At 36.4% G+C, this 26543-nt stretch overlaps 1 protein-coding gene across 1 annotated transcript in view; it reads left to right on the forward strand.

The window, feature by feature from the left end:
* The first annotated feature begins 1291 nt into the window (after positions 1-1291).
* Positions 1292-26543, forward strand: part of LOC118100948 (IgGFc-binding protein) — a 38133-nt gene continuing 12881 nt past the window's right edge. The window contains 50 exon segments of the mRNA XM_047338432.1: positions 1292-1351; positions 1737-1805; positions 1904-1927; positions 2112-2135; positions 12542-12565; positions 12759-12782; positions 15550-15573; positions 16189-16215; positions 17050-17165; positions 17427-17704; positions 17794-17890; positions 18021-18110; positions 18435-18902; positions 19005-19517; positions 19519-19586; positions 19669-19741; positions 19743-19811; positions 19813-19902; positions 19905-19953; positions 19956-20084; positions 20087-20113; positions 20116-20153; positions 20156-20192; positions 20195-20241; positions 20389-20549; positions 20551-20657; positions 20660-20706; positions 20708-20903; positions 20906-20961; positions 21046-21081; positions 21084-21129; positions 21132-21223; positions 21225-21293; positions 21295-21627; positions 21918-22072; positions 22264-22478; positions 22481-22507; positions 22510-22555; positions 22557-22657; positions 22767-22834; positions 22837-22968; positions 23438-23833; positions 23930-24213; positions 24453-24730; positions 24874-24993; positions 25110-25220; positions 25223-25326; positions 25419-25579; positions 25885-26136; positions 26221-26466. Of these exon segments, the coding sequence (XP_047194388.1) occupies positions 1760-1805; positions 1904-1927; positions 2112-2135; positions 12542-12565; positions 12759-12782; positions 15550-15573; positions 16189-16215; positions 17050-17165; positions 17427-17704; positions 17794-17890; positions 18021-18110; positions 18435-18902; positions 19005-19517; positions 19519-19586; positions 19669-19741; positions 19743-19811; positions 19813-19902; positions 19905-19953; positions 19956-20084; positions 20087-20113; positions 20116-20153; positions 20156-20192; positions 20195-20241; positions 20389-20549; positions 20551-20657; positions 20660-20706; positions 20708-20903; positions 20906-20961; positions 21046-21081; positions 21084-21129; positions 21132-21223; positions 21225-21293; positions 21295-21627; positions 21918-22072; positions 22264-22478; positions 22481-22507; positions 22510-22555; positions 22557-22657; positions 22767-22834; positions 22837-22968; positions 23438-23833; positions 23930-24213; positions 24453-24730; positions 24874-24993; positions 25110-25220; positions 25223-25326; positions 25419-25579; positions 25885-26136; positions 26221-26466 (6221 nt within the window). The 5' untranslated portion in view covers positions 1292-1351; positions 1737-1759.

The following is a 26543-nucleotide window of genomic DNA, read 5'->3' on the forward strand; positions in this document are numbered from 1 at the left end:
CAAAGGTATTGGAACAGGAAGTTGTTGACCTTAAACACATCTTCAGATCTTGGGACGTAGGTTTGGTTTAATCTGACATTTTGTTGTCAGATGGCCAAAATGACACTTGTGACCTGTCATTCATATGCGCGCATGAGCGCACACACGCAATTGCAATGAGTTGCTGAACAAAGTTTACTTTGAAATGTTGATATAACTTGTGTGAAATGAATCACCTGACATCTGTTGGACAGGTGATTGTTTTACTTTATAAAAAATGTTCACGTCTTTGTGAACAACATGTACTGAGAACTCTGCTCTTTATCCACCCATGGACAAGGAGAGGCAGACATTCCACAGTAAATATTTCAGCCGTACACTTTGGCTCTTTTTTTTTTTACATGAAAGGACCTGATGTCTTAATTTCGTTACGTGCAACCACTGAAATTTAAAACATATCTCAACTGATGTTGTTTTCTTTAAAGTAAAACATTTTTTACAATTCCATGACAACCTTTAAACTATAAAATACTTCAGGTTCGCCCCCGGTCATCATCAACACCACTCCTACTGCCGAGCTGCAGCTGCACCATAATGCATAATGCAGAGTGAAGTATTGACCACATCCCAACTTTCCATAAGAAGCAACTGTTTGTGGAAAACATATATACGGCAACTCCAAATTGCTGCATAGACTGGTAACACAAAATGAAAAAGGTTAATTTATTAAGGGCCATTTAGCAAAACTGCATCACTGGTAGAGACGTGTCCCGACCGTCCACACCCAGATCTGTGTCGCGAGCACTCAAACAATTCTAGTTTCAACAATCAAATCTTTGTGGTTAAAGTGGAGGAAAGATCTTCAAAGTTAAAAGGATTTTCATGTTTCATGTCAAATTTATACACCCACATAAATACAACCTGTAAAAACTCTTCACGTTCTGCACATTATCCACAGTATTAAAGAATTAGATTCAGGAAAGTACACTTTTCTTTTTTTTTCAATTCTAGTTTTTCAAAAATAAATTACATTAATCTGCATCTCAAAACTATCGTCATTTATTTTTTTTATCTAAACACACCAAACCTTTACGAGATAATATTATGAAGATAACAAAAGGGCATATTCTCAGATGTTAACACAGAGTTGCTGAACTCAAGTTCATGTTTTGCTTTTCGGTATTTTGTAATGACTCTCGGTTTCTGCAGTTTATCTGCATCAATCACTGTTATGAGGAAGCAACGAGAATTTACCTGCAAACAGGTCAAACCACAACTTCCTGGAACTGTGCCAGCTTTCACTGTATAAAGGCTGGACACTTCCAGCTGTGTGACATTGATGAGAGGTGACAGAACAGCAAACAGTGCACAGGTAATGCATTCATTTTGTAAGATTTAAACATTATTTCAGAAGTGCGATGTTGCATGATGGTATTTTGCTTAAAACTGTATTTCCATCTGTAGACTTTTAACTGTAATGACAATAAATTGTATCTAATGAAACAATATTATGTTTATCATCTTCTAACATTGCCAGTTTATTGTTTAATACCATTATTACCTCAGTCACATAGGGGATCATTCCTGCTATAGCCAGTGAGCAGAATATAACAGAGACACTGTTTTTGCACTTCATAAATACAAATATACAGGATTTTGCATTCCTGTGGGGTTCTGTGCTTCCTGTGTGATTCCTAGTTTAGTTTTTTTTTTTTTTTTCCCTCATTGAATTTTGATGCATCATATTTGATCAGCAGGTTTGATTTCTGAACTTTCAAAAATGGCACGTCAAATCCTGTGGCCTCTGCTACTTTTGGGGATGATGAGTAAGTATTTTCTTTAAATATTCATTGACTGATCTTTGTTGATTGACGTTAAAAGTCTCTGTATTTTTCTAATTATATCTATACGTTTTCTCTCATAGCTTTGGGGACTCCTCAGACTACAAGTAAGTTGAAGCTCTTTGTATTTGTTTGCCTTTGTAAACTTTTGGACCTGATTTATCTGAGGTCAAGGTGAACGAGATCCACATTTGTTGTTGTATTTACATAAATTCATTGACTCATCTATGTTGATTGATGTGAAAAGTCTCATGCTTTTGTCTAATTATATCTAATCATTTGCTTTAATAGGTTTGAGGACTACTTGGCCTCAAAGTAAGTGGAAGTTTTAATAAGCTCTTTGTATTTGTTTCCCTTTGTAAACTTTTGGAACTGATTTATCTGAGGTCAAGGTGAACGAGATAGACATTTGTTGTGTTATTTACTTAAATTCATTGACTCATCTATGTTGATTGAAGTTAAAAGTCTCAGTATTTTTCTAATTTTATCAAATCATTTGCTTTAATAGCTACAACGCCAACACCGCCTACAAGTAAGTTGAAGTTTTAATAAGCTCTTAGAATTTGTTTGCCTTTGTAAACTTTTGGAACTGATTTATCCAAGGTCAAGGTGAACGAGATACACATTTGTTGTTGTATTTACTTAAATTCATTGACTCATCTATGTTGATTGAAGTTAAAAGTCTCAGTATTTTTCTAATTTTATCAAATCTTTTGCTTTAATAGCTACAACGCCAACAACGACTACAAGTAAGTTGAAGTTTTAATAAGCTCTTAGTATTTGTTTGATTTTGTAAACTTTTGGAACTGATTTATCCGAAGTCAAGGTGAACGAGATACACATTTGTTGTTGTATTTACTTAAATTCATTGACTCATCTATGTTGATTGATGTGAAAAGTCTCAGTATTTTTCTAATTATATCTAATCATTTGCTTTAATAGCTACAACGCCAACACCGACTGCAAGTAAGTTGAAGTTTTAATAAGCTCTTTGTTTGCCTTTGTAAACTTTTGGACCTGATTTATCTGAGGTCAAGGTGAACGAGATACACATTTGTTGTTGTATTTACATAAATTCATTGACTCATCTATGTTGATTGATGTGAAAAGTCTCATGGTTTTGTCTAATTATATCTAATCATTTGCTTTAATAGCTTTGAGGACTACTTGGCCTCCAAGTAAGTGGAAGTTTTAATAAGCTCTTTGTATTTGTTTCCCTTTGTAAACTTTTGGAACTGATTTATCTGAGGTCAAGGTGAACGAGATACACATTTGTTGTTGTATTTACTTAAATTCATTGACTCATCTATGTTGATTGAAGTGAAAAGTCTCAGTATTTTTCTAATTTTATCAAATCATTTGCTTTAATAGCTACAACGCCAACACCGCCTACAAGTAAGTTGAAGTTTTAATAAGCTCTTAGAATTTGTTTGCCTTTGTAAACTTTTGGAACTGATTTATCCAAGGTCAAGGTGAACGAGATACACATTTGTTGTTGTATTTACTTAAATTCATTGACTCATCTATGTTGATTGAAGTTAAAAGTCTCAGTATTTTTCTAATTTTATCAAATCTTTTGCTTTAATAGCTACAACGCCAACAACGACTACAAGTAAGTTGAAGTTTTAATAAGCTCTTAGTATTTGTTTGATTTTGTAAACTTTTGGAACTGATTTATCCGAAGTCAAGGTGAACGAGATACACATTTGTTGTTGTATTTACTTAAATTCATTGACTCATCTATGTTGATTGATGTGAAAAGTCTCAGTATTTTTCTAATTATATCTAATCATTTGCTTTAATAGCTACAACGCCAACACCGACTGCAAGTAAGTTGAAGTTTTAATAAGCTCTTTGTTTGCCTTTGTAAACTTTTGGACCTGATTTATCTGAGGTCAAGGTGAACGAGATACACATTTGTTGTTGTATTTACATAAATTCATTGACTCATCTATGTTGATTGATGTGAAAAGTCTCATGGTTTTGTCTAATTATATCTAATCATTTGCTTTAATAGCTTTGAGGACTACTTGGCCTCCAAGTAAGTGGAAGTTTTAATAAGCTCTTTGTATTTGTTTCCCTTTGTAAACTTTTGGAACTGATTTATCTGAGGTCAAGGTGAACGAGATACACATTTGTTGTTGTATTTACTTAAATTCATTGACTCATCTATGTTGATTGAAGTGAAAAGTCTCAGTATTTTTCTAATTATATCAAATCATTTGCTTTAATAGCTACAACGCCAACACCGACGACAAGTAAGTGGAAGTTTTAATATGCTCTTTGTATTTGTTTGCCTTTGTGAACTTTTGGAACTGATTTATCCGAGGTCAAGGTGAACGAGATACACATTTGTTGTTGTATTTACTTAAATTCATTGACTCATCTATGTTGATTGAAGTTAAAAGTCTCAGTTTTTTCTAATTTTATCAAATCATTTGCTTTAATAGCTACAACACCAACACCGACTACAAGTAAGTGGAAGTTTTAATAAGCTCTTAGAATTTGTTTGCCTTTGTAAACTTTTGGAACTGATTTATCCAAGGTCAAGGTGAACGAGATACACATTTGTTGTTGTATTTACTTTAATTCATTGACTCATCTATGTTGATTGAAGTGAAAAGTCTCAGTATTTTTCTAATTATATCAAATCATTTGCTTTAACAGCTACAACGCCAACACCGACTACAAGTAAGTTGAAGTTTTAATAAGCTCTTAGTATTTGTTTGCCTTTGTAAACTTTTGGACCTGCTTTATCTGAGGTCAAGGTGAACGAGATACACATTTGTTGTTGTATTTACTTTAATTCATTGACTCATCTATGTTGATTGAAGTTAAAAGTCTCAGTTTTTTCTAATTTGATCAAATCATTTGCTTTAATAGCTACAACGCCAACACCGACTACAAGTAAGTTGAAGTTTTAATAAGCTCTTTGTATTTGTTTGCCTTTGTAAACTTTTGGACCTGATTTATCTGAGGTCAAGGTGAACGAGATACACATTTGTTGTTGTATTTACTTAAATTCATTGACTCATCTATGTTGATTGAAGTGAAAAGTCTCAGTATTTTTCTAATTATATCAAATCATTTGCTTTAATAGCTACAACGCCAACACCGACTACAAGTAAGTTGAAGTTTTAATAAGCTCTTTGTATTTGTTTGCCTTTGTAAACTTTTGGACCTGATTTATCCGAGGTCAAGGTGAACGAGATACACATTTGTTGTATTTACTTAAATTCATTGACTCATCTATGTTGATTGAAGTTAAAAGTCTCAGTTTTTTCTAATTTTATCAAATCATTTGCTTTAATAGCTACAACGCCAACACCGACTACAAGTAAGTTGAAGTTTTAATAAGCTGTTTGTATTTGTTTGCCTTTGTAAACTTTTGGACCTGCTTTATCTGAGGTCAAGGTGAACGAGATACACATTTGTTGTTGTATTTACTTTAATTCATTGACTCATCTATGTTGATTGGAGTTAAAAGTCTAAGTATTTTTCTAATTTTATCAAATCATTTGCTTTAATAGCTACAACGCCAAACCCGACTACAAGTAAGTTGAAGTTTTAATAAGCTCTTAGAATTTGTTTGCCTTTGTAAACTTTTGGAACTGATTTATCCAAGGTCAAGGTGAACGAGATACACATTTGTTGTTGTATTTACTTAAATTCATTGACTCATCTATGTTGATTGAAGTGAAAAGTCTCAGTATTTTTCTAATTATATCAAATCATTTGCTTTAATAGCTACAACGCCAACACCGACTACAAGTAAGTTGAAGTTTTAATAAGCTGTTTGTATTTGTTTGCCTTTGTAAACTTTTGGACCTGCTTTATCTGAGGTCAAGGTGAACGAGATACACATTTGTTGTTGTATTTACTTAAATTCATTGACTCATCTATGTTGATTGAAGTGAAAAGTCTCAGTATTTTTCTAATTATATCAAATCATTTGCTTTAATAGCTACAACGCCAACACCGACTACAAGTAAGTTGAAGTTTTAATAAGCTGTTTGTATTTGTTTGCCTTTGTAAACTTTTGGACCTGCTTTATCTGAGGTCAAGGTGAACGAGATACACATTTGTTGTTGTATTTACTTTAATTCATTGACTCATCTATGTTGATTGGAGTTAAAAGTCTAAGTATTTTTCTAATTTTATCAAATCATTTGCTTTAATAGCTACTACGCCAACACCGACTACAAGTAAGTGGAAGTTTTAATAAGTTCTTAGAATTTGTTTGCCTTTGTAAACTTTTGGAACTGATTTATCCAAGGTCAAGGTGAACGAGATACACATTTGTTGTTGTATTTACTTTAATTCATTGACTCATCTATGTTGATTGAAGTTAAAAGTCTCAGTTTTTTCTAATTTTATCAAATCATTTGCTTTAATAGCTACAACGCCAACACCGACTACAAGTAAGTTGAAGTTTTAATAAGCTGTTTGTATTTGTTTGCCTTTGTAAACTTTTGGACCTGCTTTATCTGAGGTCAAGGTGAACGAGATACACATTTGTTGTTGTATTTACTTTAATTCATTGACTCATCTATGTTGATTGGAGTTAAAAGTCTAAGTATTTTTCTAATTTTATCAAATCATTTGCTTTAATAGCTACAACGCCAAACCCGACTACAAGTAAGTTGAAGTTTTAATAAGCTCTTAGAATTTGTTTGCCTTTGTGAACTTTTGGAACTGATTTATCCGAGGTCAAGGTGAACGAGATACACATTTGTTGTTGTATTTACTTAAATTCATTGACTCATCTATGTTGATTGAAGTTAAAAGTCTCAGTTTTTTCTAATTTTATCAAATCATTTGCTTTAATAGCTACAACGCCAACACCGACTACAAGTAAGTGGAAGTTTTAATAAGTTCTTAGAATTTGTTTGCCTTTGTAAACTTTTGGAACTGATTTATCCAAGGTCAAGGTGAACGAGATACACATTTGTTGTTGTATTTACTTTAATTCATTGACTCATCTATGTTGATTGAAGTTAAAAGTCTCAGTTTTTTCTAATTTGATCAAATCATTTGCTTTAATAGCTACAACGCCAACACCGACTACAAGTAAGTTGAAGTTTTAATAAGCTGTTTGTATTTGTTTGCCTTTGTAAACTTTTGGAACTGATTTATCTGAGGTCAAGGTGAACGAGATACACATTTGTTGTTGTATTTACTTAAATTCATTGACTCATCTATGTTGATTGAAGTGAAAAGTCTCAGTATTTTTCTAATTATATCAAATCATTTGCTTTAATAGCTACAACGCCAACACCGACTACAAGTAAGTTGAAGTTTTAATAAGCTCTTTGTATTTGTTTGCCTTTGTAAACTTTTGGACCTGATTTATCTGAGGTCAAGGTGAACGAGATACACATTTGTTGTTGTATTTACTTAAATTCATTGACTCATCTATGTTGATTGAAGTTAAAAGTCTCAGTTTTTTCTAATTTTATCAAATCATTTGCTTTAATAGCTACAACGCCAACACCGACTACAAGTAAGTGGAAGTTTTAATAAGCTCTTAGAATTTGTTTGCCTTTGTAAACTTTTGGAACTGATTTATCCAAGGTCAAGGTGAACGAGATACACATTTGTTGTTGTATTTACTTTAATTCATTGACTCATCTATGTTGATTGAAGTGAAAAGTCTCAGTATTTTTCTAATTATATCAAATCATTTGCTTTAACAGCTACAACGCCAACACCGACTACAAGTAAGTTGAAGTTTTAATAAGCTCTTAGTATTTGTTTGCCTTTGTAAACTTTTGGACCTGATTTATCTGAGGTCAATGTGAACGAGATACACATTTGTTGTTGTATTTACTTTAATTCATTGACTCATCTATGTTGATTGAAGTTAAAAGTCTCAGTTTTTTCTAATTTGATCAAATCATTTGCTTTAATAGCTACAACGCCAACACCGACTACAAGTAAGTTGAAGTTTTAATAAGCTCTTTGTATTTGTTTGCCTTTGTAAACTTTTGGACCTGATTTATCTGAGGTCAAGGTGAACGAGATACACATTTGTTGTTGTATTTACTTAAATTCATTGACTCATCTATGTTGATTGAAGTTAAAAGTCTCAGTTTTTTCTAATTTTATCAAATCATTTGCTTTAACAGCTACAACGCCAACACCGACGACAAGTAAGTGGAAGTTTTAATATGCTCTTTGTATTTGTTTGCCTTTGTGAACTTTTGGAACTGATTTATCCGAGGTCAAGGTGAACGAGATACACATTTGTTGTTGTATTTACTTAAATTCATTGACTCATCTATGTTGATTGAAGTTAAAAGTCTCAGTTTTTTCTAATTTTATCAAATCATTTGCTTTAATAGCTACAACACCAACACCGACTACAAGTAAGTGGAAGTTTTAATAAGCTCTTAGAATTTGTTTGCCTTTGTAAACTTTTGGAACTGATTTATCCAAGGTCAAGGTGAACGAGATACACATTTGTTGTTGTATTTACTTTAATTCATTGACTCATCTATGTTGATTGAAGTGAAAAGTCTCAGTATTTTTCTAATTATATCAAATCATTTGCTTTAACAGCTACAACAACACCACAACAAGAAGTAAGGATTTAATAAGCTCTTAGTATTTGTTTGCCTTTGTAAACTTTTGGACCTGCTTTATCTGAGTCAAGGTGAACGAGATACACATTTGTTGTTGTATTTACTTTAATTCATTGACTCATCTATGTTGATTGAAGTGAAAGTCTCAGTTTTTTCTAATTTGATCAAATCATTTGCTTTAATAGCTACAACGCCAACACCGACTACAAGTAAGTTGAAGTTTTAATAAGCTGTTTGTATTTGTTTGCCTTTGTAAACTTTTGACCTGCTTTATCTGAGGTCAAGGTGAACGAGATACACATTTGTTGTTGTATTACTATTCATTGACTCCTATGTTGATTAGTAAAAGCGTTTCTAATTTTATCAAATCATTTTTAATAGCTAAGAAACCCTAGTGTTGATAATCTCTTGATTGTTTGCCTTTGTCTTTTGGATTTTGTATTTACTTAATTCATTGACTCATCTATGTTGATTGAAGTGAAAAGTCTCAGTATTTTCTAATTATATCAAATCATTTGCTTTAATAGCTACAACGCCAACACCGACTACAAGTAAGTTGAAGTTTTAATAAGCTGTTTGTTTGCTTGCTTTTGTTGGAACTGATTTATCTGAGGTCAAGGTGAACGAGATACACATTTGTTGTTGTATTTACTTAAATTCATTGACTCATCTATGTTGATTGAAGTAAAGTCTCAGTTTTTCTAATTTTATCAAATCATTTGCTTTAATAGCTACACGCCAACACCACTAAAGTAATGAAGTTTTAATAAGCTGTTTGTATTTGTTTGCCTTTGTAAATTGGACCTGCTTTATCTAGGTCAAGGTGGATCACATTTGTTGTTGTATTTACTTTAATTCATTGACTCATCTATGTTGATTGAAGAAAAGTCTCAGTATTTTTCTAATTTTTCAAATCATTTGCTTTAATAGCTACTACGCCAACACCGACTACAAGTAAGTTAAGAAGTTTTAATAAGCTCTTAGAATTTGTTTGCCTTTGTAAACTTTTGGAACTGATTTATCTAAGGAGGTCAAGGTGAACGAGATACACATTTGTTGTTGTATTTACTTTAATTCATTGACTCATCTATGTTGATTGAAGTTAAAAGTCTCAGTTTTTTCTAATTTTATCAAATCATTTGCTTTAATAGCTACAACGCCAACACCGACTACAAGTAAGTTGAAGTTTTAATAAGCTGTTTGTATTTGTTTGCCTTTGTAAACTTTTGGACCTGCTTTATCTGAGGTCAAGGTGAACGAGATACACATTTGTTGTTGTATTTACTTTAATTCATTGACTCATCTATGTTGATTGGAAGTTAAAAGTCTCAGTATTTTTCTAATTTTATCAAATCATTTGCTTTAATAGCTACAACGCCAAAACCGACTACAAGTAAGTTGAAGTTTTAATAAGCTCTTTGAATTTGTTTGCCTTTTAACTTTTGGAACTGTTTATCCGAGGTCAAGGGAACGAGATACAATTTGTTGTTGTATTTACTTAATTCATTGACTCATCTATGTTGATTGAAGTTAAAAGTCTCAGTATTTTCTAATTTTATCAAATCATTTGCTTTAACAGCTACAACGCCAACACCGACTACAAGTAAGTTGAAGTTTTAATAAGTTCTTAGAATTTGTTTGCCTTTGTAAACTTTTGGAACTGATTTATCCAAGGTCAAGGTGAACGAGATACACATTTGTTGTTGTATTTACTTTAATTCATTGACTCATCTATGTTGATTGAAGTTAAAATTCTCAGTTTTTCTAATTTGATCAAATCATTTGCTTTAATAGCTACAACGCCAACACCGACTACAAGTAAGTTGAAGTTTTAATAAGCTGTTTGTATTTGTTTGCCTTTGTAAACTTTTGGAACTGATTTATCTGAGGTCAAGGTGAACGAGATACACATTTGTTGTTGTATTTACTTAAATTCATTGACTCATCTATGTTGATTGAAGAAAGTCTCAGTATTTTTCTAATTATATCAAATCATTTGCTTTAATAGCTACAACGCCAACACCGACTACAAGTAAGTTGAAGTTTTAATATCTATTTGTTTGCTTTTGTAAACTTTTGGAACTGATTTATCCAAGGTCAAGGTGAACGAGATACACATTTGTTGTTGTATTTACTTAATTCATTGACTCATCTATGTTGATTGAAGTGAAAAGTCTCAGTATTTTTCTAATTATATCAAATCATTTGCTTTAATAGCTACAACGCCAACACCGACTACAAGTAAGTTGAAGTTTTAATAAGCTCTTTGTATTTGTTTGCCTTTGTAAACTTTTGGACCTGATTTATCTGAGGTCAAGGTGAACGAGATACACATTTGTTGTTGTATTTACTTTAATTCATTGACTCATCTATGTTGATTGAAGTTAAAAGTCTCAGTTTTTTCTAATTTATCAAATCATTTGCTTTAATAGCTACAACGCCAACCGACTACAAGTAAGTTGAAGTTTTAATAAGCTCTTTGTATTTGTTTGCCTTTGTAAACTTTTGGACCTGATTTATCTGAGGTCAGAACGAGATACACATTTGTTGTTGTATTTACTTAAATTCATTGACTCATCTATGTTGATTGAAGTGAAAAGTCTCAGTATTTTAATTATATCAAATCATTTGCTTTAATAGCTACAACGCCAACACCGACTACAAGTAAGTTGAAGTTTTAATAAGCTGTTTGTATTTGTTTGCCTTTGTAAACTTTTGGACCTGCTTTATCGAGGTCAAGGTGAACGAGATACACATTTGTTGTTGTATTTACTTAATTCATTGACTCATCTATGTTGATTGGAGTTAAAAGTCTAAGTATTTTTCTAATTTTATCAAATCATTTGCTTTAATAGCTACAACGCCAAACCCGACTACAAGTAAGTTGAAGTTTTAATAAGCTCTTAGAATTTGTTTGCCTTTGTAAACTTTTGGAACTGATTTATCCAAGGTCAAGGTGAACGAGATACACATTTGTTGTTGTATTTACTTAAATTCATTGACTCATCTATGTTGATTGAAGTGAAAAGTCTCAGTATTTTTCTAATTATATCAAATCATTTGCTTTAATAGCTACAACGCCAACACCGACTACAAGTAAGTTGAAGTTTTAATAAGCTGTTTGTATTTGTTTGCCTTTGTAAACTTTTGGAACTGATTTATCTGAGGTCAAGGTGAACGAGATACAATTTTGTTGTATTTACTTAAATTCATTGACTCATCTATGTTGATTGGAGTTAAAAGTCTAAGTTTTTTCTATTTTATCAAATCATTTGCTTTAATAGCTACAACGCCAAACCCGACTACAAGTAAGTTGAAGTTTTAATAAGCTAGAATTTGTTTGCCTTTGTAAACTTTTGAACTGATTTATCCAAGGTCAAGGTGGAGATACACATTTGTTGTTGTATTTACTTAAATTCATTGACTCATCTATGTTGATTGAAGTTAAAAGTCTCAGTATTTTTCTAATTATATCAAATCATTTGCTTTAATAGCTACAACGCCAACACCGACTACAAGTAAGTGGAAGTTTTAATAAGCTGTTTGTATTTGTTTGCTTTTCTAAACTTTTGGAACTGATTTATCTGAGGTCAAGGTGAACGAGATACACATTTGTTGTTGTATTTACTTAAATTCATTGACTCATCTATGTTGATTGAAGTTAAAAGTCTCAGTATTTTTCTAATTTTATCAAATCATTTGCTTTAATAGCTACAACGCCAACACCGACTACAAGTAAGTTGAAGTTTTAATAAGCTCTTTGTATTTGTTTGCCTTTGTAAACTTTTGGAACTGATTTATCCGAAGTCAAGGTGAACGAGATACACATTTGTTGTTGTATTTACTTAAATTCATTGACTCATCTATGTTGATTGAAGTTAAAAGTCTCAGTTTTTTCTAATTTTATCAAATCATTTGCTTTAATAGCTACAACGCCAACACCGACTACAAGTAAGTTGAAGTTTTAATAAGCTCTTTGTTTGCCTTTGTAAACTTTTGGAACTGATTTATCCGAAGTCAAGGTGAACGAGATACACATTTGTTGTTGTATTTACTTAAATTCATTGACTCATCTATGTTGATTGAAGTTAAAAGTCTCAGTTTTTTCTAATTTTATCAAATCATTTGCTTTAATAGCTACAACGCCAACACCGCCTACAAGTAAGTGGAAGTTTTAATAAGCTCTTTGTATTTGTTTGCCTTTGTAAACTGTTGGACCTGATTTATCTGAGGTAAAGGTGAACGAGATACACATTTGTTGTTGTATTTACTTTAATTCATTGACTCATCTATGTTGATTGATGTTAAAAGTCTAAGTATTTTTCTAATTATTTCAAATCATTTGCTTTAATAGCTACAACGCCAACACCGACTACAAGTAAGTTGAAGTTTTAATAAGCTCTTTGTATTTGTTTGCCTTTGTAAACTTTTGGATCTGATTTATCTCAGGTCAAGGTGAACGAGATACACATTTGTTGTTGTATTTACTTAAATTCATTGACTCATCTATGTTGATTGAAGTTAAAAGTCTCAGTTTTTTTCTAATTTTATCAAATTATTTGCTTTAATAGCTACAACGCCAACACCGACTACAAGTAAGTTGAAGTTTTAATAAGCTGTTTGTATTTGTTTGCCTTTGTAAACTTTTGGAACTGATTTATCTGAGGTCAAGGTGAACGAGATACACATTTGTTGTTGTATTTACTTAAATTCATTGACTCATCTATGTTGATTGAAGTTAAAAGTCTCAGTATTTTTCTAATTTTATCAAATCATTTGCTTTAATAGCTACAACGCCAACACCGACTACAAGTAAGTTGAAGTTTTAATAAGCTATTTGTTTGCCTTTGTAAACTTTTGGACCTGCTTTATCTGAGGTCAAGGTGAACGAGATACACATTTGTTGTTGTATTTACTTTAATTCATTGACTCATCTATGTTGATTGAAGTTAAAAGTCTAAGTATTTTTCTAATTATTTCAAATCATTTGCTTCAATAGCTACAACGCCAACACCGACTACAAGTAAGTTGAAGTTTTAATAAGCTCTTTGTATTTGTTTGCCTTTGTAAACTTTTGGACCTGATTTATCTGAGGTCAAGGTGAACGAGATACACATTTGTTGTTGTATTTACTTAAATTCATTGACTCATCTATGTTGATTGAAGTTAAAAGTCTCAGTTTTTTCTAATTTTATCAAATCATTTGCTTTAATAGCTACAACGCCAACACCGACTACAAGTAAGTTGAAGTTTTAATAAGCTGTTTGTATTTGTTTGCCTTTGTAAACTTTTGGACCTGATTTATCTGAGGTCAAGGTGAACGAGATACACATTTGTTGTTGTATTTACTTAAATTCATTGACTCATCTATGTTGATTGAAGTGAAAAGTCTCAGTATTTTTCTAATTATATCAAATCATTTGCTTTAATAGCTACAACGCCAACACCGACTACAAGTAAGTGGAAGTTTTAATCAGCTCTTAGAATTTGTTTGCCTTTGTAAACTTTTGGAACTGATTTATCCAAGGTCAAGGTGAACGAGATACACATTTGTTGTTGTATTTACTTAAATTCATTGACTCATCTATGTTGATTGAAGTTAAAAGTCTCAGTATTTTTCTAATTTTATCAAATCATTTGCTTTAATAGCTACAACGCCAACACCGACGACAAGTAAGTTGAAGTTTTAATAAGCTCTTTGTATTTGTTTGCCTTTGTAAACTTTTGGATCTGATTTATCCGAAGTCAAGGTGAACAAGATACACATTTGTTGTTGTATTTACTTAAATTCATTGACTCATCTATGTTGATTGAAGTTAAAAGTCTCAGTATTTTTCTAATTATATCAAATCATTTGCTTTAATAGCTACAACGACAACACCGACTCCAAGTAAGTTGAAGTTTTAATAAGCTCTTTGTATTTGTTTGCCTTTGTAATCTTTTGGAACTGTTTTATCCGAGGTCAAGGTGAACGAGATACACATTTGTTGTTGTATTTACTTAAATTCATTGACTCATGTATGTTGATTGAAGTTAAAAGTCTCAGTATTTTTATAATTATATCAAATCATTTGCTTTAATAGCTACAACACACCGCTCAAGTAAGTTGAAGTTTTAATAAGCTTTGTATTTGTTTGCCTTTGTAAACTTTTGGAACTGATTTATCCGAGGTCAAGATGAACGAGATACACATTTGTTGTTGTATTTACTTATTCATTGACTCATCTATGTTGATTGAAGTTAAAGTCTCAGTTTTTCTAATTTTATCAAATCATTTGCTTTAATAGCTACGACCAACACCGACTACAAGTAAGTTGAAGTTTTAATAGTTTTGTTTGCCTTTGTAAACTTTTGGAACTGATTTATCCGAAGTCAAGGTGAACGAGATACACATTTGTTGTTGTATTTACTTAAATTCATTGACTCATCTATGTTGATTGAAGTTAAAAGTCTCAGTTTTTTCTAATTTTATCAAATCATTTGCTTTAATAGCTACAACGCCAACACCGCCTACAAGTAAGTGGAAGTTTTAATAAGCTCTTTGTATTTGTTTGCCTTTGTAAACTGTTGGATCTGATTTATCTGAGGTAAAGGTGAACGAGATACACATTTGTTGTTGTATTTACTTAAATTCATTGACTCATCTATGTTGATTGAAGTTAAAAGTCTCAGTTTTTTTCTAATTTTATCAAATTATTTGCTTTAATAGCTACAACGCCAACACCGACTACAAGTAAGTGGAAGTTTTAATAAGCTGTTTGTATTTGTTTGCTTTTCTAAACTTTTGGAACTGATTTATCTGAGGTCAAGGTGAACGAGATACACATTTGTTGTTGTATTTACTTAAATTCATTGACTCATCTATGTTGATTGAAGTTAAAAGTCTCAGTATTTTTCTAATTTTATCAAATCATTTGCTTTAATAGCTACAACGCCAACACCGACTACAAAGGTAAGTTGAAGTTTTAATAAGCTCTTTGTATTTGTTTGCCTTTGTAAACTTTTGGAACTGATTTATCTGAGGTCAAGGTGAACGAGATACACATTTGTTGTTGTATTTACTTAAATTCATTGACTCATCTATGTTGATTGAAGTTAAAAGTCTCAGTATTTTTCTAATTTTATCAAATCATTTGCTTTAATAGCTACAACGACAACACCGACTACAAGTAAGTGGAAGTTTTAATAAGCTCTTTGTATTTGTTTGCCTTTGTAAACTTTTGGAACTGATTTATCTGAGGTCAAGGTGAACGAGATACACATTTGTTGTTGTATTTACATAATTCATTGACTCATCTATGTTGATTGAAGTTAAAAGTCTCAGTTTTTCTAATTTTATCAAATTATTTGCTTTAATAGCTACAACGCCAACACCGACCAAGTAAGTTGAAGTTTTAATAAGCTCTTTGTATTTGTTTGCCTTTGTAAACTTTTGGACCTGATTTATCTGAGGTCAAGGTGAGCGAGATACACATTTGTTGTTGTATTTACTTAAATTCATTGACTCATCTATGTTGATTGGAGTTAAAAGTCTCAGTATTTTCTAATTTTATCAAATCATTTTGCTTTATGGCTATGACAACACCGACTACAAGTAAGTGGAAATTTTAATAAGCTCTTTGTATTTGTTTGCCTTTGTAAACTTTTGGAACTGATTTATCTGAGGTCAAGGTGAACGAGATACACATTTGTTGTTGTATTTACATAATTCATTGACTCATCTATGTTGATTGATGTTAAAAATCTCATGGTTTTGTCTAATTATATCTAATCATTTGCTTTAGGAGCTACAACGGCACCACAGGCTCGAAGTAAGTTGAAGTTTGAATAATCTCTGAGTTTTTTCTTTGTTCATTCTCTTCCGAGGGTAGTCACACATTCAGGTCAGTCAGCTCAAAGCAGGTGTTGCCAGGGTTTTACCTTTTACCACCGGATCACATCCATTACCAGTGTCGCATTTGTTAGCAAGACTGAGTAGCTTTAAAATATGTGTCAGATTTAGGTGAAAGGGATCTAGTGGCAGAAATTGAAAATAAAGTAATCCTAGTGATGTTTTCATTGTGTGTGTGTTTCATCTAAATTCTACGAATTGTTGTTTCCTTTACCCTATAATGGGCCCTTTGTATTTAAATACTTTATATTTACATCGGGGGTTGGTGTTCTCTATGGAGACGGCAGTTTTTGTTTTACAGTAGCCAGAATTGGACAAACTAATTATCTTATCTAATTATTATGAACTTTCATGACAACTGAAGTCTTCCACAGGCTCTCTATCATTTTTGGAAGGGGAGGGTGAGGTGAGGGGTGTTCAGCTGCAACGTGCAACTTCACCACTAGATGTCACTAAATCCTACACAATGAACCTTTAAGTCATGTCTCAATTAATTGGCCCTTTTGTTAAGTTTTGCTTATTATTATTAATAAAAGGAAAACGTGTGGACATGCAAAGCTTTCTGACATGAAAAAGATCTGTTCTGGTCGGTCAGTACATTTCTTTAAGAGACCACAAAAAATACAGGGTTTCTGCAAGTAGGATCAAACAAGGATATTAATGGTTAGGTGTGATGATCTAGAAATTTTATATGATAATAACACCAATATGGTTGTTCTATTTTTTAATGTCACTTCTTTCATTCTTTACACAGGACCCCTTTACCCAATTAATGGAAGAACAAGCTCTCGATCAGATGATGGAAGTTCACCTCGAATTCCCCTGCAACGAGCTTTTGTTTACTTTGGACAGTCACATAATCAGATCTATGTATGTAAAAATTGTTTTTGTTGTATTCTATGTGGACAAATCCCATTTGCATCCACTGGTTAGACAATCCCTTCCAATTCAAGATCTTAGTTGTAAAGACAAAAAGACAAAATGGTTTGGAGAAGCAAATAGTATGTAGTGAAACATAAACATAAAACATTTTGCATCATTTATGTTATAAATATGTTGATATTTGTACGGTTGTCTGTGATCAATCCCCACTAAATCTTTATTATTAAATACTGTTTTATGTGTTTCCAGGTGAACCACAATGGACACCTGACCTTTAATGCTGCATGGAATCGTTACTCACCTCAACGGTTTCCACTACGTGGATCCAGAGATTTTATCGCTCCATTCTGGACAGATTTGGATAACCGAGGAAATGGTCAGATCTACTACAACCAATATACCAGTGGCAGTGTCCTCCAACAAGCTACACGGGACATTAATACCTACTTCCCATCACTGCGCTTTAATGCCAACTGGGTCTTTGTTGCTACATGGTATGAGGTGGCCTACTTTCCAATAAGTGGCACAGTAAGTCAGCTGTTTTATTGGGGAAATACTTGATTTTGTTGTGAATGTGTGTTCTATCAATTACTATTTGTAAAAACAACTCATTTTTGCGAACAACAGTGCAAGCAGTCTTGATCTCTGGTGGCAGTTACTCATTTGTGTTGATGAACTACGGTCAAATAGCAGCAACAAGCCGCATTGTACAGGTTAGTGCTTACAAATAAAAACAACTGCAAAACATGTTTTTAAGTTTCCATGCTGTTCTTGCAGTAATGGCAGTGAAGAAATAGAAAGAAAACAAACATTTCATTGTGTCTTTGCAACATGTGTTTCCAGGCTGGATATGACACGGCCCATTCTCCTCACCATCTCACCATCCCAGGATCATTCAGTGGAAATGCAAGAGTTTTTCAGTCTGGCCTTAGCGTCGCGTACCCGGTCGTGACTTTCCGGACAGACCTGCATGAATGAAGTGGCCTGCCACTTTTAATGGTAGACCAGAACCAGAGGGGATACTTATTTAATGTAATGTAGATATGTGATCAACAAATAAGCCATGATTAGGAGTTTTATATGCACAAAGCTAAGGTAGCTGTGCAGGGAATGTGGTGATTTGTCAAGATGAATTTATGCGGACACTTAAGTATTTCTGTAAGTCAAATTGTTTTAGACCATTCATCCTTTCTCATTCTTTTGTGTCACCACTCTACTGTTTGCTCTGAAATTAAAGGCAAAAATGCCCCCAAAAAGTTAAATGGTTAAATAGTAACAGAAGCCTCAGCCTTTCAAATAACCTTTATTTTTATTTCTCTCAAAGGGAGTCCTGTGCAGGTTGGAGACTCATTCTGGAGTGATGGAACCTGCGCACAGAAGTGCACCTGCACCAGAGCAGGCCTGCAGTGTTTCAGGCAACCCTGCTCCTTTTCACAAATCTGTCGTCGTGCTTCATTTAAGTTCTCCTGCCAGACGGTGCAGAGAAGTACCTGCACCGTTAGTGGTGATCCACATTACCGCACCTTCGATGGCAGAGTGTTTCACTTTCAAGGTACCTGCACTTATGTTCTCTCAGAACAATGTGGTCGTGGGCTGCCGTACTATCGAGTAGAGGGCAAGAACGAGAACCGTGGCAGTACACGAGTCTCTTGGACACGACTGGTGAAAGTGTTCGTAAACAATGAAACTATCGAGCTCGTCAAAGGACATCGTGGTGAGGCTAAGGTAAGCATCAACCTCACAACAAGCCTACCGCCTCTTTATATAGTATTTTTATGTATTCTGTATTGTTAACAATGACGTCTTTGCCTGTTTCTGTGCTTACAGGTCAATGGAAGTTATGCTGCTATTCCATTCTCCCTGAGCAATGGTTCTGTCCAGGTTTACCAGTCAGGTTTTTCTCTGGTCATCAGTACTAACTTTGGCTTGGTGGTTTCTTACGACGCATATCATTATGTCAGGATCAGCGTACCCCACACTTACCAAAATGCAACCTGTGGCTTATGTGGGAGCCTCAATAACAACCCCAGGGATGACTTTAAAACTCGCCAAGGTGCCATTGTGAGCTCTGATGTGGTATTCGCCCAGAGTTGGAAAGCACCAGGAGATGATGAGCGCGGATGTGGGATCCGATGCAGAGGCCTGGACTGTGCTGACTGTACTGCACAGCAGACAGCTTTATACAGCAATGCAGACCATTGTGGTATCCTCCAGAGACGGTCTGGACCTTTTGCCGCCTGCCATCAACGACTTCCCCCACAGACCTTTGTGGACAATTGTGTGTATGATCTCTGTGTAGGAGGAGGGTACCAGCCCATTCTGTGTCAAGCACTACATGTTCGCTTGCAGGTCAGAGTGTCAGCAGAATGGTATCCAGCTGCCAATGGAGGAGATCAAATTCTGTGGTATGTCTGTCACTCATTTAACATTATGTTAAAACTTCATTTCAACATTTTCCTTGAGGTCAATGTCTATTTTATGTTTTGTCTAGAAATCCCTGCCCAGCTAACAGCCACTTTGAGTCCCAAGGCTGGGATGTCCAGCTACCTGTCAATCCCAATTCCCACCCACAGCTGCCCTCTCCTGCCCAGAGGCTGCATCTGCAATTCGGGCTACATCCTCAGTGCTGGGGTCCCCAGCTGTCCCTCGTACTCAGTGTGGCTGCAGCTTTGAGGATCGTTACTACAGCTCTGGACAAACTGTGATACTTGACAATAACTGTAAGAGAGACGTTGTAGCTGCAGTTTTGGCCGCATGACTTGTCGTTCACATAGTTGTAGTCCCACTTGAGTCCTGCAGGAGGAGGGAGAAGAGGGTGTAGACCTAACAGCTATGCAACATGCTGGACAAGGGGACCAGGGTCATATCAAACATTTGATGGACTGATGTACCAGTATCCTGGGGTATGCTGACTCTTGCCAAAGTGATGGGATTGTCTGCTCCACCCACTTTGTGGTGACAGCAGAAAAAGTACCCAGAGAGGCCCTGGATTTGCCAGGTTGCTAAAGTTTGAGGCAGAGGAACACAAGTCTCATTAAGGATGGCCAACAGCAGCACGGTTCAGGTAAGATAATTAAGGATATTACAAAAACTGAAGACAAAAGAAACACGAAAGGACGAAGGTCCAAACAAATACATACATTTTGGATTTTTTGAATGAACGTCTTATTTCCAAGCATGTCTGACTCTGGCTGTTTAAATGGCTCTCTAGGTGGACGGTCAGCGGATCAGACTACCTTTCAGCTCAGCATCCAACCGAATCCAAATCTACCACAGCAGCATTCACAGTATCATCATTCGCACGTCCTTTGGTGTGACCGTGCAGACAGTCTGGCCTCACTTTGTGCGTGTCACTGCACCTGAGTGTCTAGCAGTTCCTAGGTGGACTCTGTGGTAACTACAATGGTCACTCACATAATGACTTCCGCACACCCAGCTGCTTGTTCCAGTGTAGCTCTCAGGTCTTTGGAGACAGCTGACGACGGCTCCCCTCGCTGCACACTGTGTAGAAAGTGTAAATCGTAATTCTCCCAACAAATTACAACTCCAGTAAAGTACTATAGAATCATTGGCTCAAGAGAGGGCCGTTTACCCAGTGTTGGGCAACGGTAGACCCAGGGCCGCATGTGGAAGTGTGCATGGAGATCCTGGGAGGCTCTAGTGATCCCAGCATCCACACTTTGCTTGAGGTCCTACGGGATTATGCACTGATTTGTCAGCAGAGGGCGTCGCCTTGCCACACTGGAGGAATGCAACGGGCTGTGGTAAGCACTTTCCTCCTGTTGTGTTAACTTTAAATATGGTATAAAACAATGTAATGACCTTTTCAACCTGTTTGTTATCCTCTAGATCAAGCCTGCCCCCTCAGTAGCGCTATGAACTTTGTGAAACCGCTTGTCCTTCCACACTTGCCCCAGCCTCTCTTTCCCATTCACCTGTGACACTGTGTGCCAGGAGGTTGCCAGTGTGATGATGGACTTGTCCTCAACGGCAACCAGTGTGTGCCGCAACATCCTGCCGGATGCCATCACAATGGACGCTATCGGCCAAGGTGGAGAACAGTTCTGGGACAGTGAAGAATGTCAGAGCTCGTGTTCCTGTAATGGCACAACTGGAGGTTGAGGTGCACTGTAGTCCCAGCTCCTGTGGTCCCCAGGAGTCCTGCCGTGTGGTGGGGGGCGAGTTTGGCTGCCATCCCAACCCTCATGGCACCTGCTCTGCCTCTGGAGACCCCCATTACCTCACATTTGATCGCAAGGCCTTTGACTTCCAGGGAACCTGCCGATATGTTCTTGCAACCCTCTGTAATGACACTGATGGAGTTCAATTTTCAGTGGAGGCTAAGAATGAGCCGTGGAATGGGAGGACAGTTTCAATCACAGCTGAGGTTTTTGTAGATGTATTGGGTTACCGACTGCGTGTGTCAGAGCACAACAGAGGAGTGTGGTAAGTGAGTTAGACAATGTTTGAAAGATTATTATCAGTTTTTGAGGCCCCAGAGTTTGGGCTCTGTCTTACTGCAAACACATTGGCATTTGCAAAGTTGTGTAACTGGTAACACATAATCTCAGTAGAAACATTTAAGATCATTTTGAGGTAATTCACAAATGTTGCCTTTACAGTAGTTAGATAACCATAGAATACTGGCAACTGAATCTAGGTCACAAATATCCAACTAATTTTAAGTAAAACAATAACATATGTTAGCTTATTCTTGCAATTTTTCCTCCAATGTTTTAGGTTAATGGAATAATTAACAATCTGCCAATTCTGTTAATTGGAAATGTGTCAATCTTTGCAAGTGGATCACGCACATTTATCAATGCTGATTTTGGCCTCAGCGTCTCATACGATGGATGGAGCACAGTGTACATCTCGGTGCCATCACATTACAGGTATTTGCAATTCAGAGTTTAAATCACTAACAACTTTCACAGTAGTGTTTTAGTTGTAAATAGTTCAAGTCTTTGTCTTTGTATTGCACTAACCTACTGTACATTAAAGGGGCAACACAAGTAATGTTTGATTGATTGATTTTACCGGGTTAATGGCACTGAATTTTCCCAATTAATTATCATCCTTATAGAGGAAAAACATGTGGACTTTGTGGAAACTTCAATGGAAATCACAGTGATGACTTCCGCACCCCATCTGGAGCAATAGTCCCCACTCCAGGTGAGTTTGGAACATCTTGGAAGGTGGCAGGAAACTACACCTGCAGCGATGGCTGTAGTTCCTCCTGCCTCGGTGTGCCGATGAAGCGCCCTGCTAGAGCTCAGTGTGGAAGTGGTCAAGCAGCTGGCGGCCCTTCAGCTTCTGCCACGGGGAAGTGAACCGGCGCCATATTTCAACGACTGTGTGTTTGGCGTTTGTGTGTCGGAAATATAGTCAAGATCTTGTGTGCAGGGCCATTCAAACATGTCAGTGCCTGTCCAGTCTGCAATGTTGAATCTACCCTTGGAGACAGAACACCACCTGCAGTGAGTCAAACCCGTTCATGCATCACTAGAGCTGGCTGAACTACTGTATTAGATTTTTAAATCTCTGACCGCCATCTAATAGCCACCTTTTCTTTCCTGAATTAATAAGGACTTAGCTGTCCAGTCAGCAGCCATTATGAGCTGTGTGGTACCAGCTGTGGCCACACCTGTGCCAACTTAGCGTTGATGCCACCTGTAGCAGGCAGGTTTGCTCTGAGGGATGTTTCTGTGATGAGGGGTTCGTCAGGAGTGGGACGAGGTGTGTCCCAGTGGAAAACTGTGGCTGCCAATATGACGGCTTCTACTATGATGTAAGTCATACAAATGAACAATAAAACAAGATTTCTATCAATATGCTTGAAAATTGAACAGTAGAATATTGAATAGTTCCTATCAGATAAATTCTGCAAATATGTCAGTCTTTGTACATATGGCCATTGACCATTGGTAAAGAGCTATTCAGCAGCTCTCTTAGATGTCAGAATCCTGATGTCCACTTCCTGCGTCTGTCACCCATCACTATGCTTATCAAAAAACTGTATCTTCATTTAATAAAAGTGAAGTTGCCTGGTCTGTCATCAGATTATTTAAACCAGGAATACATATTTGCTACATACATACATAATAAACATAAAGTCTTCATTCTATCAATCAAGATAAGTAACTAATGTGTGCTATATAACATTTTCCATTCTTCTCAGCACTGTTTTTTGTGTTATTATTGTAGAAAATGCTAAATTTTGGAAGTTTTCATGTGTCTCCTCTCCTCCCATGTTGCAGGCGGGTGAGTCCTTCTGGACAGACGGCTGCTCCCAGAAATGTAAATGTCATGCTCCAAACGACCTGCGCTGCTCTGCTGCATCTTGCACGCCTGCACAACAGTGCACCATCAGAAATGGAAAGCTGGGCTGTTTCAGTGCAATGGCCATTTGCACCGTGTGGGGGGATCCACATTACTACACCTTTGATGGGGCACTGGCTCATTTCCAGGGCACTTGCTCTTACACCATCACTGAGAGTGTTGGCAACAGGACCAGTGGAACCCAATTTCTAGTAGCTGCCACCAATAATCACCGTGGCAACAACCGCGTGTCATATGTGTCAGCAGTGGATATATTCCTCTCAAACCAAACAGAGAGAGTGAATCTGAGGATTGGACCAAATAAGAGAGTAACGGTAAGCCTGTGATTACTCTAAGAATGAACATGTCACTGTATCTGTCTGGTGTGAACAAGTTCCTCTTCACCTTTTGTCTGTCTCTCTTCCCTCCAGGTAAATGGAAGTGTGGTTTCTCTTCCAACCCCCAGAGGAGCTCTAGCTCACATTGTGAGGCAGGGAAGCTACATAGTGGTCGTTGCCAATGACCTGATGGTCCATTTTGACGGCACCAGTACCTTAGTGGTCAGAATCGGCCAAAATCATCAAAACAAAGTCACTGGGATGTGTGGAAATTTCAACAATGATCCTGCAGATGACAAATTCTTGCCCAATGGCACACTGGCACAAAATGACAATGAGTTTGGACACAGCTGGAAGGCACCGACAAGCCAATCAGGGTGAGCTGCTATGAAAAGAACTTATTTAGGATATTCCACCACCGAATTATCATTGTCAGTTAAAACACTTTCTCTACATAGAGTAGATAGTATCTTCCCCAGTTTCACCACTACACATTTAAAACATTGTTTACAAGTCTCATATAAGTGGATTGTTGAAATCTTACAGAGAAGAATGTTGTAGCAAAGTAAACAAAGTCAGTCTCTTCAAGAGTAAATATGTATGATGCCTTTTCTAGATGTGGATCAACTGATGAAAGGATCGATGATGGATTGAACAACTGCATCTATAGGGAAGAATACACTGAGCTGTGCAGCATCATCACCAACACCAGCGGCCCATTCAGCGACTGCCACTCCCACTCTGACCCTCAGCCATTCTTCACTTCCTGTGTCTATGATCTCTGCCTCTACACTCCAGCCAATGGCATGCTGTGCTCTGCCATCTCAGCCTATGAGAGAACCTGCACCGTTTTGGGGTTGAACATCTCTGAGTGGCGTCCGGCTTTGCAATGTGGTAAAGTTGAACTTAACTAATTGATAGCCAAGATGATAAATGAGACAATAACTCAATAGGTTAATAGAGCGAGCCGTTTGCACTACTTTGACTTATTCCGTTTCGTAACTTTTCCTCTTGTCCTTTCCTCACTACTTCCACAGCCACATCCGACCCGTGTGAAGAGCTGAACTGCACAGAGTATGAGTGGTGTGGTCAGAAGGACGGGGTTTACGGCTGCTTCTGTGATGAACACCACCATCGGCGCAATAACGAGAGCTACGGTGAGGCCTCTTAAAACACTGTTGACAAAGGCATTCTTACTGACACTTACAGAACAGATACACATATTATAAAAGCTCATGTGGCCTAAAACGAGACGAAATTCTAAAAGCTAAAGAGACACATTTTATTTCTAACTCTCTCTCATGAACAAATCCATCTCTTGCATCGGTAGTGCGAGGCACCATGTCCGTGTCCATGTCTAGCTCTTTAGGCCCCGGCCTTCACTCAACGCCCTCCATCTCAAAGAGGAGTCCTGTAAAGGTGCTCTTCAGAATGGACGACTGGTGTTCGACTTCAACAACAACGAGCGTCACTGCGGCACGGTCCTCAAGGTGCAGTCACTCGTGATCAGTTCATACAGAATATAATTTCAGATCATTTATTTCCAAACCAACTAATACTGTTTTGTCATTTCAATTTGAAGAGCAATGGAACCCATTTCATCTATGAGAATACCATCCAGGGCGATGTGGACCCTCATGATGGACTAATCAGCCGCCAGAGGAACATCCATCTGCTCTTCTGCTGTGTCTACCCTCTGACTCAGGCCGTGTCTATGGATGTGGGCATTAATCCTGTAGAGAGGTAACCAGCCCATTTCCTCTATATGTTGTATTTGATCGATTTCATCACTTTGGTCCATCAAGGTCTGTCATGGTGTATAAGATGTTACTAGAGTGTCAATTGTTAAGTATTTCAAAAATAATTATATAAAACAGTGGAAGGAAACCTTGTGTAATTACTCACAATTACTCACACTCATCACCCACCATTTAAATTCATAAATAGGTTAATTTTTAATGCATTTCCAATTAAGACTCTTGAGCTTGGAAGTCAACAAATACCTGTCAATGGATTCCTTCTAAAGTCAGTACGTGTTTTCTTCATAGCATTGTGAGGAAGAAGCTTCCAGCTGGCCAAGGGGAGTATCACATGAGGATGATCCCCTACCAGGATGCTGGCTTCCGCCACCCCTTCACCAGCAACAGGAATGTTGAAATGGAAATAGACCAGAGATTGTATGTGGCGGTGCGCACGGAAGGAGTCGATCAGCGGCAGATCTCCACTGTTTTGGACTCTTGTTGGGCCACGCCAGTCAACCAGGAGACCTACCCTGTTCGCTGGGATCTCATCAGTTCAGAGTAAAGGAACTATTGCAACTCTTTCATCTTAAGAGTGATTTCTCTCTTTCTCTCTTTCACAATGTTACCTTCCCTGTCTTCCAGGTGCCCTAATGAAGAGGATGGGACAGTAAAACTGATTGAGAATGGCAACTCCACTGTGGCTCGTTTCTCCTTCAGGATGTTCACATTTTCCAACTTTTCTTCCATTTACCTGCACTGCCGGGTTCACCTGTGTCTTCTGAGAAACAACAACTGCACAGCTGTGAGTTGTATTAAAAATATATGGTGGCTGGCTAAAGGATATGTCATAAACCCCTACTCAGCAATGTTAGGGGTCAGCTTTTCCTGATAAGTTTGGTTTTAATTAGCTAGTGATGCTGATGCTCTTTGATGTTGCATAGAGATGGCAGCAATTGTCAGCAGAT

This window comes from Hippoglossus stenolepis, chromosome 21, assembly GCF_022539355.2.
Source record: "Hippoglossus stenolepis isolate QCI-W04-F060 chromosome 21, HSTE1.2, whole genome shotgun sequence".
In the NCBI taxonomy this organism is placed as follows: domain Eukaryota; kingdom Metazoa; phylum Chordata; class Actinopteri; order Pleuronectiformes; family Pleuronectidae; genus Hippoglossus; species Hippoglossus stenolepis.